This window comes from Danio rerio, chromosome 25 (genome assembly GCF_049306965.1).
Source record: "Danio rerio strain Tuebingen ecotype United States chromosome 25, GRCz12tu, whole genome shotgun sequence".
Taxonomy (NCBI): Eukaryota; Metazoa; Chordata; class Actinopteri; order Cypriniformes; family Danionidae; genus Danio; species Danio rerio.
In genome coordinates this window covers 824151-842500 of record NC_133200.1, presented here as the reverse complement: position 1 = coordinate 842500, position 18350 = coordinate 824151, and the positions used below count along the sequence as shown (strand labels likewise).

At 38.7% G+C, this 18350-nt stretch overlaps 2 protein-coding genes and 1 long non-coding RNA gene across 4 annotated transcripts in view; 2 read left to right on the top strand and 1 right to left on the bottom strand.

Annotated features, from left to right (window-relative positions):
• Positions 1 to 9097, bottom strand: part of LOC137489306 (uncharacterized) — a 19039-nt gene extending 9942 nt beyond the window's left edge. Inside the window, exons 1-2 of the long non-coding RNA XR_011008709.2 lie at positions 8609 to 9097; positions 5230 to 5353 (exon numbers count right to left, since the gene is read on the bottom strand). This is a non-coding gene — a long non-coding RNA (uncharacterized lncRNA). The remainder of the gene's footprint in view (positions 1 to 5229; positions 5354 to 8608) is intronic.
• Positions 1 to 18350, top strand: part of twf1a (twinfilin actin-binding protein 1a) — a 606573-nt gene that overhangs the window by 496210 nt on the left and 92013 nt on the right. The window lies entirely within an intron of this gene.
• nell2a (neural EGFL like 2a) overlaps positions 1 to 18350 on the top strand; it is a 141819-nt gene that overhangs the window by 119652 nt on the left and 3817 nt on the right. For both annotated transcript variants that reach the window (XM_073942343.1, NM_001080075.1), the window contains 3 exon segments: positions 14464 to 14604; positions 15208 to 15401; positions 16878 to 17054. In XM_073942343.1, coding sequence (XP_073798444.1) covers positions 14464 to 14604; positions 15208 to 15401; positions 16878 to 17054 — 512 coding nt within the window.

Genomic DNA, 18350 nt, shown 5'->3' with positions numbered 1-18350 from the left:
AGCCAAGGTGCAAATAAAGAAGAAATCAACATGAACATCAACAACAACTCAACTCTAGTTAACCCGCGCGAATTAAACCTCACAAAAAATGATAATTACTTACACGGTATTTCTGTACTGTTCCAGCGCAAACATATAAACATTGTTAAATCAGTGTAGATTTCCTGGAGAAACAGCTTCACTCAAGATAGCAGGTTCTGTTTTATCAAAACTTATTACAATTATGTTTGAATCTAGAACGATGATCTGCTAATGAGTGTGATGCTGTCAATCAAATCTTACAAATCGGTTAATAAATAGTCAGAAAAATGATTATTAGTGGCTAGTTTCTGTCTGAAGTGTTTCTTTATTTCAAATGAACTACAGGCTTCTGTTATATAATCATTCAATCACTAAACTATATAGGCAAGGGATCATGTATATATATATATATATAGGAGTTGTTTTTACAAACTGAATCCCGTCAAGCTCATCAGTTCACATACAAGACATAAGTGCTTTACTCTACGATAACAACCGGCTGGGTGTACATTATCCTGCGTATTTCACTGCTAATTATAGAAATGTTATATATATAAAAAAAGTATATTGTATATATATAAATGTATATAAATGTATATAAAAAACTAAATGATTTTTAAGCACTGGTTGTCTGGATATTGCTAAGGTGTCACTGGATGGTTACTAAGGTGTGATTAACTGGATAGTGTTTGCTAAGGTGTCACTAACTGTTTAGTGGTTGCTAAGGTGTCATTACATTGTTATTAGTTGCTAAGATATCACTAACCATTTATTGATTATTATGATGTCACTATTTGGTTGGTGATTGCTAAGGTGTAACTAACTGGTGAGTGGTTGCTAAGGTGTCACCGGGTGGTTGCCAAGGTGTCAATAACTGGTTTATTGTTACTAAACTGTTACCAATTGTTTAGTGGTTGCTAGGGAGTCATTAAATGGTTATTGCTTGCTTTTTACTAAACGGTTAGTGGTTGCTAAGGTGTGACAAATCGGTTAGTAGATGCTAAGGTGTCACTGGATGGTTACTAAGGTGTGATTAACTGGTTAGTTGGTTGCTATGGTGTCATTAAATCTTTAGTAATTGCTAAGATGTTACCAACCCTTTATTGATGGTTAAGATGTCACTAGCTGGTTGGTGATTGCTAAGGTGTTATTAACTGCTTAGTGGTTGCTAAAGTGTTACAAAATCATTGGTGGTTGCTAAGGTGTCAAGGTGTCGATCTGTTACCTATTACCAATTGGTTTGTGGTTGCTAAGGATTCATTAAATAGTTATTGGTTGCTCAAGTTTCACTAAAAGGATATTGGTTGAAAAATATGTTACTAAACTGTTAGTGGTTGCTAAGGTGTCACTGGTTGGTTCAGATGTCGTCTTTAGAGGTTGTCAGCTTAGTGGTTATTAAAATGTCACTGAAAAATTTTAACTTACAGGTTAGCGGTTGCTAAGGTGTCATTAAATAGTGGTTGCTAAGGTGTCACTAACCATGTATTAATTTTAAGAATTCACTAATTGGTTAGTTATTGCTAAAGTGTCACTGTTATTAAATTGTTAGTGGTTGCTAAGGTGTTATCGGGTGGTTGCCAAGATGTATTGGCAAATATTAATCTGTGACTAATTGGTTAGGGGTTGCTAGGTTATTACTAACTGGCTGGTGGTAGCTAAGGCATCATTAAATTGTTATAGTTATGAACGCTTCACTAAAGAGTGATTGCTAAGGAGTCACTGACTTGTTAGTGGTTGCTAAGGTGTCATTAAACCGTTAGTAGTTGCTAAGATGTCACTAACCATTTATTGATTATTAAAATATCACTAGTTGGTTAGTGATTGCTAAGGTGTTGTTAACTGCTTAGTGGTTGCCAAGGTGTCACTAACTGGTTAATGATTGTTAAGCTGTCACTAATTGGTTAGTGGTTGCTAAGGTCTCAGTAATTGGTTAGTGGTTGCTAAGGTCTCAGTAATTGGTTAGTGGTTGCTAAGGTCTCAGTAATTGGTTAGTGGTTGCTAAGGTCTCAGTAATTGGTTAGTGGTTGCTAAGGTCTCAGTAATTGGTTAGTGGTTGCTAAGGTCTCAGTAATTGGTTAGTGGTTGCTAAGGTGTAATTAAATGGTTATCGATTGCTAAAGTTTTAATAACAGGTTAGCGGTTGCTAGTGAGAGTCTGTGTAATGTTTAGTCGGTTGTTATCAGGGAATAATTGATTGACCAATAAGAATGAAGTATTCTAGAGAGCCGTGTACTAGTCCGTTTTATATCACACAGCAGGCTTTCCTCAGATAACCGGGACACTGGAGTCTTCAGAAACCCAGAGAAACAAGCCGAATGCTTTTATATGTTCCTCCAGAGCCACGAGAGCAACTCAGGAGCGCTCAAAGAGAATCACACACACTCTGAAATGAAACTGTGTGTGTGTGTGTGTGTGTGTGTGTGTGCGTGTGTGTGTGTGCGTGTTCGGGGCTCTGGGACACGACTGAACATGAAAATGCTTTCACTCTCTCGCTCTCTTGTCCTTTTCTCCTGCTTTTATGAATCCTCTCAGGAGCATCTGACAAACTCGCAGAGCAGAAAGCGAGTCGGGCGCGATACGGGTCACCCTGTGAGCCAATACTCACAGAATATGCAAAACAGAAAGCACGTGTGATTAGCATGCACCCTAAGCGTCGCTGCGCCTCGATGATGTCATCACGTCCCTATAGATGCTGCAGAGGATGCATTATTCACACAAGCGCAAACGCATGCGATTAGATTATACAACGCGCTGCATGCATTATTCACACACACACGCAACACACACATTATATGAGCACGGTGAAGTGTGTGCATTATTCACACTGCAGCCAATAAAGTATAAATGCACACTTCAGAAGGGTGTTAAATGCATTATTCACAACACACACACAACATACACGTGTGTACACAAAATGACAAACAAATCACACAATAAACACGCTGCATGCATTATTCACAACACACACAATCACAAACAAATCACACACACTTCACACATCTATCAGTTAGTGGTTGCTAAGCACAGTAACTGATTAGTGGTTGCTAAGAGTCATTAACAATTTAATGGTTATTTAGAAGTCACTACGTAGTAGTTGCTACAGTGTCATGGACAGCTTGGGAGTTGCTAAGGTGTCACTAGGTGGTGAGTGGTTGCTAAGGTGTCATTAATAGGTTGATGGTTGCTAAGCTATCATTAAAAGATGATAGTTGTTAAGGTGTCACTAAAAGGTTGGAGGTTGCAAATGTGTCACTAACATGTTGATGGTTGCTAAGGCGACACTAACCAGTTATGGGTTGCTAAAGTGCTTTGAAATCATTAGTGGTTAGGGGCTGCTACAGTTTCATGGACAGATTGGTGGTTGCTAAGGTGTCACTGACAGGTTGGTGGTTGCCAAGGTCTCATTAAAAAATGATGGTTGCTAAGGTGTCACAAAAAGGATGGAGTTTGCAAATGTGTCACTAACAGGTTGGTGGTTGCTAAGGCGACACTAACCATGTTATGGGTTGCTAAGGTGTCACTAACTATTTATTGTTTATTTAGTTAACCAACTATTATTGGTCACTAGTGGTTAAGGGTTGCTACAGTTTAATGGACAGATTGATGGTTGCTAAGGTGTCACTAGGTAGTTAGTGGTTACTAAGGTGTCACTAACAGGTTGGTGGTTGCAAATGTGTCACTAACAGGTTGGTGGTTGCTAAGGTGTCACTAGGTGGTTGGTGGTTGCTAGGGTGTCACTAACATGTCGGTGGTTGCCACGGTCTCGTTAAAAATGATGGTTGCTAAGGTGTCACTAACAGGTTGGTGGTTGCTAAGGTGTCACTAACAGGTTGGTGGTTGCTAAGGTATCATAAAAAGATGATGGTTGCTAAGGTGTCACTAAAAGATTGGAGGTTGCAAATGTGTCACTAACAAGTTGGTGATTGCAAAGGCAACACTAACCAGTTATGGGTTGCTAAGGTGTTATGAAATGGTTAGTGGTTGCTAAGGTGTCACTAACTATTTATTGGTTATTTAGTTAACCAATTATAATTGGTCATTAGTGGCTAGGGGTTGCTACAGTTTCATGGTTGGGAGTTGCTAAAGTTTCACTAACAGGTTGGTGCTTGCCAAGGTCTCATAAAAAATGATGGTTGCTACGGTGTCACTAACAGGTTGGTGGTTGCTAAGGTCTCATTAAAAAATGGTGGTTGCTAAAATGTCACTAACAGGTTGGTGGTTGCCAAGGTGCCACTAACAGGTTGGTGGTTGCTACGGTATCATTAAAAGATGATGGTTGCTAAGGTGTCACTAAAAGATTGGAGGTTGCAAATGTGTCATTAACAGGTTGATGGTTGCTAAGGAAACACTAACCAGTTATGGGTTGCAAAGGTGTTATAAAAATGGTTAGTGGTTGCTAAGGTGTCATTAACTATCTATTGTTTATTTAGTCGACCAATTATTATTAGTCACTAGTGGTTAAGGGTTGCTACAGTTTAATGGACAGATTGGTGGTTGCCAAGGTTTCATTAAAAAATGATGGTTGCTAATGTGTCACTAACAGGTTGGTGGTTGCTAATGTATCATTAAAAGATAATGGTTGCTAAGGTGTCACTAAAACATTGGAGGTTGCAAATGTGTTACTAACATGTTGGTGGTTGCTAAGGTGTCACTAACATCTTGGTGGTTGCTAAGGCATCATTAAAAGATGATGGTTGCTAAGGTGTCACTAAAACATTGGAGGTTGCAAATGTGTTACTAACAGGTTGGGGGTTGCTAAGGTGTCACTAACATCTTGGTGGTTGCTAAGGCATCATTAAAAGATGATGGTTGCTAAGGTGTCACTAAAACATTGGAGGTTGCAAATGTGTTACTAACAGGTTGGGGGTTGCTAAGGTGTCACTAACATCTTGGTGGTTGCTAAGGCATCATTAAAAGATGATGGTTGCTAAGGTGTCACTAAAACATTGGAGGTTGCAAATGTGTTACTAACAGGTTGGTGGTTGCTAAGGTGTCACTAACATCTTGGTGGTTGCTAAGGCATCATTAAAAGATGATGGTTGCTAAGGTGTCACTAAAACATTGGAGGTTGCAAATGTGTTACTAACAGGTTGGGGGTTGCTAAGGTGTCACTCTATGGTTGATATTACACAAAAACTTTTGCCAACGTCTATTTAGATTTGAAAATAATTCTATAAGACATCAGCACTAACATCAACAGTAACTTACCTGCAGCATGAGTCTGGTTACAGGTTCGTGGTGCTGGTCTGTGTAGTTTAAGTTGGTGGTTTGGGACAGTGTTGAGCTCCAGAATATAAGAAGGACTTCTTGTGTTTATAAATGAACACTGATTCTGCAAAGAGAGAATAAGCAGTGAATGACTCAATAATAATCTTAAAAAACTATCAAGTGATAAATACAGTACATACAGCAGAGGGTGCAGTGGATTAGTAGTGTATGTCACCTTAGCAACCACCAATCAGCCAGTGTCACCTTACATAGAGCCAATTATATTTAATACACATCATTAGATGTCTAAGTTATACTGTTCAGCAAACTAATTAAAGACAGATTAAAATATTAACTTTATTGCATAATCAGCTATGTATGGGTGTTGAAAGTGTTCCTGCAGGAGTGAGGTACACGACCTCTCGCCTATTACTGAAGTGTGATTGACAGGTTTAAATCACTGAACTCCGCCTGAATCTGCAATATCTATGGCAACAATACACTCTGTAGAAATATGTGAGAAAGCATTGAAGCGTTGCAGAGGAGCTATAGAGGTTTCAGCATTTCTAACACACTTTGCGGCGTCTCATTGTGTCTCTACAGTTTGTGATCAAGTGATGTGTGTGTGTGTGTCGGGGGTTTGTACCCTCGCTGTTTTAATTAAACAACACAGACGAGCATCAAGGCCAGAATGAAAGTCGGATGAAATGGAGGCGTCTTTCTCTTTTTCTCTGCGCTGCACAATTGAGTCTACTGTGAATTTTTAACTGAATTCATCATCTGACTCGGCTCAATTGAGCTCCAGTTAACCAACTAGATCAATTTGCATTGGTTGTTTACAAAGGAAGTTTAGAGTAGAGACGCTACACTGCAATAAATCATGTCTTAATGAGTTTACAATCGTCTTTCTCCAGTTAAAACACACATAAATATCATTAAAATAGGACACATTATGTTCAGCACTTTATAATGCGCTTGCTCGAGGAAGATTGTATCTTGAATATAAGAGTATTTTATCTTACTGCTCCAACTGAGTTCATGCACTTATTTTTGCTTGTTGAAACATAATTAAAGTCATCAGTCAAACAAATCAGGCTTATATAACTGCTAATGTGCTGCTGTGTGTTTGGGGTTGCTAAGGTATCAATGGGAGGTTGCTAAGCTGCCCCTGGGAGGTTGCTAATGTGCAATTGTAAGGGTTTAACTGTGAGGTTCCCAAGGTGCCACTGTGTGTGTGTGTGGTTGTTGCTAAGGTGCCATTTGGGGGTTGCTATAGTGTCATTGGTTTGTTGCTTGTTGCTAAGATGCAACTAACAGGTTGCTTGGTGGTTGCTAAAGTGCCACTTGGAGATTGCAAAGGTGTCATTTTTTATTTGGTAGTTGGCACTGGGTGGTTGGTTACTAAAGTGCTACTAGGAGGTTGCTAGGGTGTCACTAGGTGGTTGATTGTTGCTAAAGTGACAATAGGAGGTTGCTAGGGTGTCACTAGGTGGTTGATTGTTGCTAAAGTGACAATAGGAGGTTGCTAAGGTGTCACTGGGTGGTTAGTGGTTGCTAAAGTTCCACTAGAGGTTGCTAGGGTGTCACTAAGTGGTTAATAGTTGCTAAAGTGACACTAGGAGGTTTGCTTATTTGTCACTAGGTGGTTTATGGTTGCTAAAGTGACACTAGGAGGTTGCTAAGGTGTTACTAGTTGGTTGATGGTTGTTAAAGTGACACTAGGAGGTTGCTATGGTGTTACTAGTTGGTTGATGGTTGCTAAAGTGACACTAGGAGGTTGCTAAGGTGTTACTAGTTGGTTGATGGTTGTTAAAGTGACACTAGGAGGTTGCTATGGTGTTGCTAGTTGGTTGATGGTTGCTAAAGTGACACTAGGAGGTTGCTAAGGTGTTACTAGTTGGTTGATGGTTGTTAAAGTGACACTAGGAGGTTGCTAAGGTGTCACTGGGTGGTTGCTAAAGTGCCACTAGCTGGTTGATAGTTGCCAAAGTAGTACTAGGAGGTTGCTACGGTGTCACTAGGTGGTTGATGGTTGTTAAAGTGACACTAGGAGGTTGCTAAGGTGTCACTAGCTGGTTGATGGTTGCTAAAGAGAGACACTAGGAGGTAGCTAAGGTGTCACTGAGTAGTTGATGGTTGCTAAAGTGCCACTAGGAGGTTGCCAAGGTGTCACTAGGTGGTTGATGGTTGGTAAGATGACACTAGGAGGTTGCTAAGGTGTCACTAGCTGGTTGACGGTTGCTAAAGGGCCATTAGGAGGTTGCTAAGGTGTCACTGGTTGGTTGATGGTGGCTAATGTTTCACTAGGAGGTTAATAGTGTGTCATTGGTTTTTTGGTGGTTACTAATGTGTCCCTGGAGGTTGGTTGTTGCTAAAATTCAACTAGGAGGTTGCTAAGGTGTCACTAGGAGGTTGATAGTTGTTAAAGTGACACTAGGAGGTTGCTAAGGTGTCACTGAGTAGTTGATGGTTGCTAAAGTGCCACTAGAAGGTTGCCAAGGTGTCACTAGGTGGTTGATGGTTGGTAAGATGACACTAGGAGGTTGTTAAGGTGTCACTAGCTGGTTGATGGTTGCTAAAGAGAGACACTAGGAGGTAGCTAAGTTGTCACTGGGTAGTTGATGGTTGCTAAAGTGCCACTAGGAGGTTGCCAAGGTGTCACTAGGTGGTTGATGGTTGGTAAGATGACACTTGGAGGTTGCTAAGGTGTCACTAGCTGGTTGACGGTTGCTAAAGGGCCATTAGGAGGTTGCTAAGGTGTCACTGGTTGGTTGATGGTGGCTAATGTTTCACTAGGAGGTTAATAGTGTGTCATTGGTTTTTTGGTGGTTACTAATGTGTCCCTGGAGGTTGGTTGTTGCTAAAATTCAACTAGGAGGTTGCTAAGGTGTCACTAGGAGGTTGATAGTTGCTAATCTGTTACTGTGAGGTTGCTAATGTGCCACTGAATTTGTTGTGCTTTCTAAGCTACCACTGTGAAGTTGCTAGGTATCACTGGGTGGTTCCAAATGTGTTTCTTTGGTTGTTGCTGGTTGCTAAGGTGCAACTGGGAGGTTACTAGGTGTCACTGGGTGTTTGGTGGTTGCTAGGGTGCCCCTAGTTGGTTAGTAGATGTCACTAGGTGTTAGGTGGCTGCTAAGGTGCCACTGGGGGTTACCAAGTGTCAATAGGGTGTTTGGTGGTTACTAGGTCCTACCTAGTGTTTGCTAAGGTGCCGCTGGAAAGTTACTTAGTCCCATTGGGTGTTTGTTGGTTGCTAAGGTGCCACTGGGAGGTTACTAGGTGAAACTGGGGGTTTGGGGGTTGCTAAGTTGTCATTAATTGGTTGCTAAGGTATCATTGGTGTGTTACTAGGTCAACACTTGCTTACATGTCGAACCTTTTAAATCAGTAGTGAGTGTTAGGATGCCGGCCGTGACTGTAGAGCCCTGCGGCCGTCAGAGATCATGACAGAGCCTACAGTACGGTGGAGATCAGTGAACGGGACATGCAGATGTCATCAGGGGGATCTGCGCTGACGGCTGCAGGTGGGATTGTGTGCTTGTTGCTCATTATAAGGTCATTGGTCTGTCAGTCGTCTCTCTCAGACAAACAGCACAAGGAAATTCTCATTTCACCCCTGCTGCGCCGCTCCGTTTATTTCAGACCGCTGTTTGCTGAGCTCTTTCTTTTTTTAACGCCCCAAGCGAGAAATGAAGCCGTTGTCTGCCGGTAAATACTAGCGACTTTAAATTTCACATCTTGTTACTTTTTGGCTTTGATGTTGTAATTCCAGAGATTGGACTGTAATGTTGCATGAAGCCATTGTGTCGAGTGTGTGTGTGTGTGTGTGTGTGAGCGGATTCAGCTGGACTGGAACTAGATTCCCCTGAAGAGAAACACAGAGACAGAGAGACAGCAGATCTTACAGCAGGAGTGTCCACATGTCTTATACTGTACTGAAATTATCCACAGTAACCAAAGTTTAGACCCTCAGCTTACAGAAAACACTGTCAACCCTCCCGCACTGAGTTTGCAGCATTCTGACATGTTTTTGAGTCTTGTTAAAATTTGCTTTACTAAACGAACAGCAACACCAAGCAACCACCAGCAACACACCAGCAGCTCCAAAAGCAACCATTAACAACACCATGGCTAAAGAAGCAACCATCTACAATAAACTATCAACCACACGACAACATGATACATTACAGCAGGGGTGTCAAACTCAATTCCTGGAGGGCCGCAGTCCTGCACAGTTTTGTGCAAACCCTGCTCCAACACACTTACCTGTGGGTTTCAAACAAGCCTGAAGGACTCAATGAGTTTGATCAGGTGTGTTTAATTAGGGTTGGAACTAAACTGTGCAGAGCTGCGGCCCTCCAGGATTTGAGTTTGACACCCCTGCATTACAGCAACCATTCGTAAAGTTAGAAAGATCACAAAGCAACTCCTCAGCAACTGGTCACAACAGCCTAGCAACCCCATATATATTGGAAACCATTTGTATTATTGCAGTAATATGACAATACTGTTGTATGTTGCCAAACACTCTCAAAAAATGAAATATTAAAGCTTTTGATTTATTTGCTGCAGAAAAACGTTTTATTTCCATTAATTTTAGAGTGTAATTTTATTTTTAGTAACAATATATTAACTAATAATTAAATACATAAATAATAAATAAAATAATATTTATAATATTTATAAAATATAATAAAACATAAATAAATGTTTTCCTGCATTTATAACTTGCTGCCAGAGACTTTTCTCCCTATTTTATTTCAATTGTAATGTTATTTATATTTGCATAATTATTTGATTATTAATATAACGTATGTGTGTGATGATCTGAACAGTGAGCAGACGCCAGAGATGATGTGCAGTTTATATATTTAGCATTACTGAGCTATAAATAACGCTGACGGTCCCACACTGACCTGAACAGAGGAGTATCTAAACGCTGAAGAAGTGAGAAATGAAGACGTCCGCTTTGTTTTCTGCAGCGCTGCGACTCGGAGACTCATTAACCCGTAATGAAGAGGAGATTTATTTACTGAACACATTCACACGCATCTACTCGCTAACTACGTTTACATACATATAGATCAAAATGAACTATACAGAAAATATGCAGAGAGAAAAAAAAAAAAAAAAAAAAATATATATATATATATATATATATATAGATATAAATATACATAAATATATATATATATATATATATATATATATATATATATATATATATATATATATTTATACATAAATATATAAATATAAATATAAATATATATATATATATATATATATATATATATATATATATATATATATATATATATATATATATATATATTCTTGCTTTATAGGTGTACATTATGTTTATTAATTATGTTTATTATGGTTATTATGATTATTTAATTATATGAATATACAGCATTATATACAACATAATATTAGATATATGATAGAACATTCAAATATAAAAAATATATGCTAAAATCATATATATAAAAAATAAAAAAAATAAAACACACAAACACATACGGTATATAAATATTTATACGACACTTCTGTCTGGTTCTTGAATCTGATTGGCTGATAGCCGTGCGACATTCTGCCAGTTACAGCACTCATCCGGCCTCTTCACCCTTCAGCTTTGTGTATTACTCCACCCACATACAGTCAGCAACAAGCTGAGGACACTCTACAGTTTGACAAATATTGGAGCTGTTGGACAACATCATGTCCTCCTGAGGCATTTTAGGCAAGAATGTAGTCGTTTAGATTGCAACTATGCAGCTTATTTATAAGAATAGTGCCTATTTTAATATTTGTCATTTCTGATAGACAGCACGTTGGCGGCCATTAGCCTGTCATTGAGCAAAGACGGTTAATGTAGTCTATACACAAGATGGCGACAGAGATGCATAATAAGCCCTAATAAGATTAAAACAGTGTAATTTCAAACTAGAGCTGATCAAATCATTACTAAACAGGTTCGATCTCTCTCTTTTGTATGCTGTAGTGCTGTATTTATACCACAGTAATATTGTGATCTCCAAATTGCAGCAGATCAACACTGGGAGATCTCTGTAGACTGATGGCATTTCATGCTGTTCAGCCTTATAACCTTAAAATGTGAGCAAAATCAGCTGTTTAAGGCAACTTTAGACATTACGCTAGAGAATCACTCAAACACTAGCTCTACAGTGACGTGTGTGAACGAGCAGCGACATCACGTCAGCTGCAGATGTCAATGAACGGCAAAAGAAAGTAGTTCCTCTTACAAAAGGATTTTGAGACTCTCTGTGTTTGGTTTGCTTTTTTTATACGCACTATTATGCTGTCAAACTGTTGTATAAATGTAATATCACACTCGTAGCAGTCTGATGTGGCTGTATATCGTCACTGGTGGGACACTGAGGCACTCGGCCTGCAGTCTCAAGCCAACACACACCTTCTACCAGTGCTGATATACAGACACATTCGCACTGCTACTCGTGTGATATTGCTCATATAATACTGCATGGTATATAACATTAAATTATTCAACTAAATCTTAAATTATTAAATAATTATGAACAATTTTATGACAAATTTTATATATATATATATATATATATATATATATATATATATATATATATATATATAAAATTTGTCATCAAATTGTTCATAATTATTTATATATATATAAAGTATACATTTATATATCATACATTTCATCATAAATATATCTATTTTAAAAGATTATTGCAGCTATATTATTAGAAAAACATATTTTATATATTCACCAAGATTATAAACATTTATAATATACATAAAAACACAGACATAACATTTATTTAATAATATAACATTTAATTGATATCTGCAAATATCTTTTAGATATTACATTTTATATTATATTAATGGATAATAAATATGATAATAGTTAATAATAAATATTTATAAATTTTCCTTCAGCTCAGTCCCTTTAGTCATCAGGGAACGCCACAGCGGAATCAACAGCCAACTACTCCAGCATATATTTTACACTGCAGATGCCCTTCAAGCTATAACCCAGTACTGGGAAACCCCCATACACACTCATTCACACACACCACGGCCAGTTTAGTTGATCAGTTCCCCTATAGCGCATGTGTTTGGACTGTGGGGGAAACCGGAGCACTCGGAGGAAACCCACGCCAACACGGAGAGAACATGCAAACTCCACACAGAAACACCAACTGACCCAGCCGAGGCTCAAACCAGCAAGTTTCTTGCTGTGAGGCCTCAGTGCTAACCACTGAGCCACAGTGACGACCAAATAATAATTATATTTATAAAATCCTCAAGAATACAAATGCAAAATAAAGGAGATATAAAAACTCTGAATGCCATCAGTCCATTTGACCATCATTAGTAATAATAATCTCTAATAAAGACCCTGATTTATGACTTATGATCATTATTATAATAAATGAAGCAGAGCGTCTCTCAGTCACTGTTCAGACATCAGCAGGACGGTCACGTATTACCAGAAATATCACTTTCATATAATCATCCTTCAGTCTGACCTCTGACCTGTGGCGGGTCATCTGACCGCAGACGCTGCGCTGTGATTGGCTGATTCTCTGAGGTCAGCTGTAATCAGAGCGAGTGTTTAATCATTGTGAATCTGCAGAGTGTAATAACGGCTGTAACGTGGCCTGATTTAATATCATTATGTCTGATGGAGAAGAGTCTGTCTGGAGAATCACGGGGTGAAATCAGTGTGTGGAGAAACTGACAAGAACACTTTACTATTTTACTTTATTCCATCTATTATTTGCTGGATTATTATTATTATTATTATTATTATTATATTGTTGTCAAACTTATAACAATATTTCGTACATCTAAACACCTAAAAAATAAATAATCGTAAATATTATACATTTTTATTAAAAATGTAATACACACACACATGCACGCACACACACACACACACACACACACACACACACACACACACACACACACAATTATTTACATATGCATACATACACACACACACAAATATATACACATTCATGCACACACACACACACACACACACACACACACACACACACACACACACACACACACAGATATACACACCTGGATATACACACATATACACATGCATGCATACACACACACAAACACACACACACACACACACACACACATACACACATGGATATACACACATATACACATGCATGCATACACACACACAAACACACACACACACACACACACACACAATTATTTACATATGCATACATACACACACACACAAATATATACACATTCATGCACACACACACACACACACACACACACACACACACACACACACACACACACACACACACAGATATACACACCTGGATATACACACATATACACATGCATGCATACACACACACAAACACACACACACACACACACACACACACACACACACACATACACACATGGATATATACACACATATACACATGCATGCATACACACACACAAACACACACACACACACACACACACACACATACACACATGGATATACACACATATACACATGCATGCATACACACACATGTACATACATATACATATGCATAAATACACTTACAAATATACAAAGGCATACTTGCACACACACACACACACACACACACACACACACACACACACACACACACGCATTTATACACACATACCTACATGCATACATATATATACACATGCAAACGCACACACATACATATATACACATGCTTATGCACGCGCACACACACACACACACACGCACACACACACACACACACACACACAGACACACACACACACACACATATTTACACATGATGCATACGCACACACATACACATATGTATGCATACACACAAACAAACACACACAGACACACACTCACACACATATATATATATATACACACACACACACATGCATATGCACACACATACATACATACATTCATTCACATGCATAAAAATGTAATCATGACCTCATTATGGGTCTCTATGGAAACCGTCTGGAACACTGAACATGGTTATGAGGTTGGGGGAATGCTGACATTGTTCGGCGTCCCGAAGCCCCAATCAGCAGTTGGGGAATAATGATAATAAGCCAGTTAATAATGTGGGTGATGGAGCTTATATAATGCAGAAATGTGATGCAGAGTAACTCATGAAGTGTGTGTGTGTGTGTGTGCAGATATCGACGAGTGCTCTGAGGGTCTGGTTCAGTGTGCGGCTCACGCCACCTGTGTCAACTTACCTGGCTGGTATCACTGCGAGTGTCGGGACGGTTACCATGACAACGAGGTCTTCAGTGCGAACGGAGAGTCCTGCAGAGGTACACACACACTAACATACATTAACACACACTCATACACTAACACACATACACTAACAAACATGCATACATACAAAATACACAAACACACACTCTCACACACACACAAATAAACTGACACACTAACAAATACACACACAACCACACAGACACAGACTTAGAAACTAACACTCACACACACTCAAAACTCAAAACTCATCTGTGTGTGTGTGTGTGTGTGTATGTCTGTTTGTCTGTGTGTAAGTATGTTTGTTTCGATGTGTGTGTGTATTTCTGTTTGTGTGTACAGTATGTGTGTGTATATGTCTGCATGTGTGTGTGTGTGTGTGTGTATTTATATATGTCTTGGTGTGTGTGTGTGTGTGTGTGTATGTCTGTATGTGTGTGTGTATATGTCCTGGTGTATGAGTGTGTATCTGTCTGTAAGTGTGTATGTATACACATCCCGGTGTATGTGTGTGTTTGTGTGAATATGCATGTCTCACTGCATGTGTGTGTACATGTCTGTATGTGTGAGCGTGTGTGTATATGTCTTGTTGTATGTGTGTGTGTATGTGTGCGTAAATACAGTATTTATATCTATCTCTCGGTGTGTGTGTTTAGACATCGATGAGTGCCGGACGGGCCGCAGCACCTGTGCGAACGACACCGTGTGTTTCAATCTGGACGGCGGGTTCGACTGCCGCTGCCCTCACGGACACAACTGCAGCGGAGACTGCATACACAACAGCAGAGTCCGACACAACGCTCAGATCTGGGTGCTGGACACTGACCACTGCTCCGTCTGCTCCTGCCAGGTCAGAACACACACACACACACACACACACACACACACACACACACACACACGTGTTTTTTTGAAAAGTGGGGACATTACACAGGTTTCCATTCATTCTATATTTATTATTAGGTTGTGTCAAAGTGGTGACGTCCACACAACGTCAAGGTGTAACATGATTAGACGTTGAAATTTGGTTGATTTTAGGTTGAACAGTGACGTCGGCCTGACGCTGGGCTTTGGGAAACTGGCTTTCGCTTGATTTCTTACCTCACATGTAGGCTGATTAATCTGGATGTGATTCAAATGTCGTGGGACACAAACAGACTCAAGCAACTTTGCCATGCTTGAAGCTTGGAGCTAGAATAATGAAAGTTCGCGCTTAACACAAACTCCTTTAATTAATCTGCCTCGCCATTATGGTGGTACTCAAAAGTTTGAGAACCACTGTGATAGTAAATATTAAATAAAACTAAATAATATTGTATTTATATTATATAATTAGACCATATATTATATTATTAACTAAACCTTTATTAAAACATTAATTAAAGCAAATGTTTAATTATTTCAGGATTATTTACTTGATAAAAATCTCAAAACTATAACATTATAAAATAAAATGCAAAAACACTACAAAAATAGTCATGTGTTAATTTAATTATACAATTATAATGTCAATAATCCTTTTTAAATACTATGATATCAATATTTACTAAATAATGAACACAATATTGGATGCATTTACTCTTCAGTAAAAGCACTGATGAGTGTTATAATGAGCGGCTGCGGTGGGTTATTTCTGCGTATTTCAGTGTGTGCATGTGAACAGTTTGTGCGTAATGAAGGAGCGTTTGCTGAAGGAGAAACGCACTGAAGCGCTCGACTCACATTTCATTAAAGCCATTGACCTCCATCAATTTGGCTGGTCACAGTCTCTAATTAAGTCTTTAATTGAAATGTTTTCTTGCATCTGGAGGAGCCGATGAGCGCGACGCGTCTCAGATATTAAAGAATCAATCCAGCAATTAGGGCGCTCGTAGTGAAGGACCGAGAGCGAGAATCAGCCTTAATGAGCCGCCCGCCGTTAATTAATGTGAAGAGCGAGAGCTGTCAATCAAACTCTGATCTCAGGTCAGTCTGGAGGAGACTCTTCACTCACAGAACAGCAAATCACAGCAGCAGTATATGAAGATTACACTCTATATAGAAACTAAATTAGCTGCGTAAAAATCTATATTAAATCAAAAATATCGTGTCATTTAAAAACACATTATATCATCTAAACTTGTATTTTATTTTAGTTTTTAATGTCCAATAAATGTCATATTACACAGCAAATTCCAAACCCTGTAACTTTTTATGATAATAACATCAATTATTATTAAAAAATACGTAACAGTATTATATATATATATATGTGTGTGTGTGTGTGTGTGTGTATAATTGAGTGTGCACATGTATATAATCAAATGATCGTGTTTGTGTGTGACAGGAGGGTCAGGTGAAGTGCAGACGGATGGTGTGTGACTGTGAGAACCCGACGGTGGATGTGTTGTGCTGTCCTGAGTGTGACCCGCGCCTCACCTCTCAGTGTCTGCATCAGAACGGCCTGCTCACCTACAGCAGCGGAGACACCTGGATCGACAGCTGCCAGCGCTGCCAGTGTCTGGTGAGAGAAACACACACACACACACACACACATTAACCATACACATATTAAACATAACACTTAGACATCTGCACAAACTCACAAAGAAACATACTGACAAACTCACACACGCACAGAAATTCACAGACAAGGTGTGTGTCTCTTTAAATGCAAATGAGCTGCTGATACCTGCCCTCTTTTTGTGAGAAGTGTAGAACTGTTCACACATGACATGAATTTTTGAGCAGAACTACAAACTCGGGGGAAATGTGTAAAAAACTACAAACCCGAAAATACATTTGATCATTTTTATCTTCCGTTTGGTTTCATTTTAATTTCTTATATATAAATTTGTGTGTGTGTATACAGTTGAAGTCAGAATTATTCGCCCCCCTTTGAATTTGTTTTTCTTTTTTAAATATTTCCCAAATGATGTTGAACAGATTGAGGAAATGTTCACAGTTTGTCTGATAATATTTGTTCTTCTGGAGAAAGTCTGATTTGTTTTATTTCAGCTAGAATAAAAGCAGTTTTTAATTTTTTTAACACAATATTATGGTCAATATTATTAGTGCCTTTAAGCTATTTTTTCTCGACTGTCTCCAGAACAAACCATCATTATACAATGACTTGCCTAATTCCCCTAACCTGCCTAATTACCCTAATTACCCTAGTGAAGCCTTTACATGTCACTTTAAGCTGTATAGAAGTGTCTTGAAGAATATCTAGTCTAATATTATTTACTGTCATCATGACACAGAGAAAATAAATCAGTTATTAGAGACGAGTTATTAATTACTATTACTATTATTATTAGAAATTATATATATATATATATAGAGAGAGAGAGAGAGAGAGAGAGGGGGGGGGAAAGAAGGAGAGCAGATACACGCACACACACATGAACAGTAAACACACATACATTGACACTCACACGTGCGCACACACACACACACACACAGCTGTCTGAAATTGATATTGTGTTGAGCTGCTTTAAAGGTCAATGCGATGAAGTCTCAATATCACACATTACTGGAGATCTGTTTTCTGAAGCACAACACACACACACGCACACGCACAAACCTGCGCACACGCACAAACATGCGCATGTCCTGTATATTGTGGCAAAAACAGCATCTAAACTTGCAGCTATTATTATTATTATTATTAATATATTATTGTGGTATCTGATGCAGAATGCAATCAAATTTCTTAAATGTGCATAATTGGAATTTATATAATGAACTGTAAATGATTTTTCTGCTACTACTGATGTGTTTCTGCCATTTAAAGCCTAAAATAAGTCTCTTGTGATTG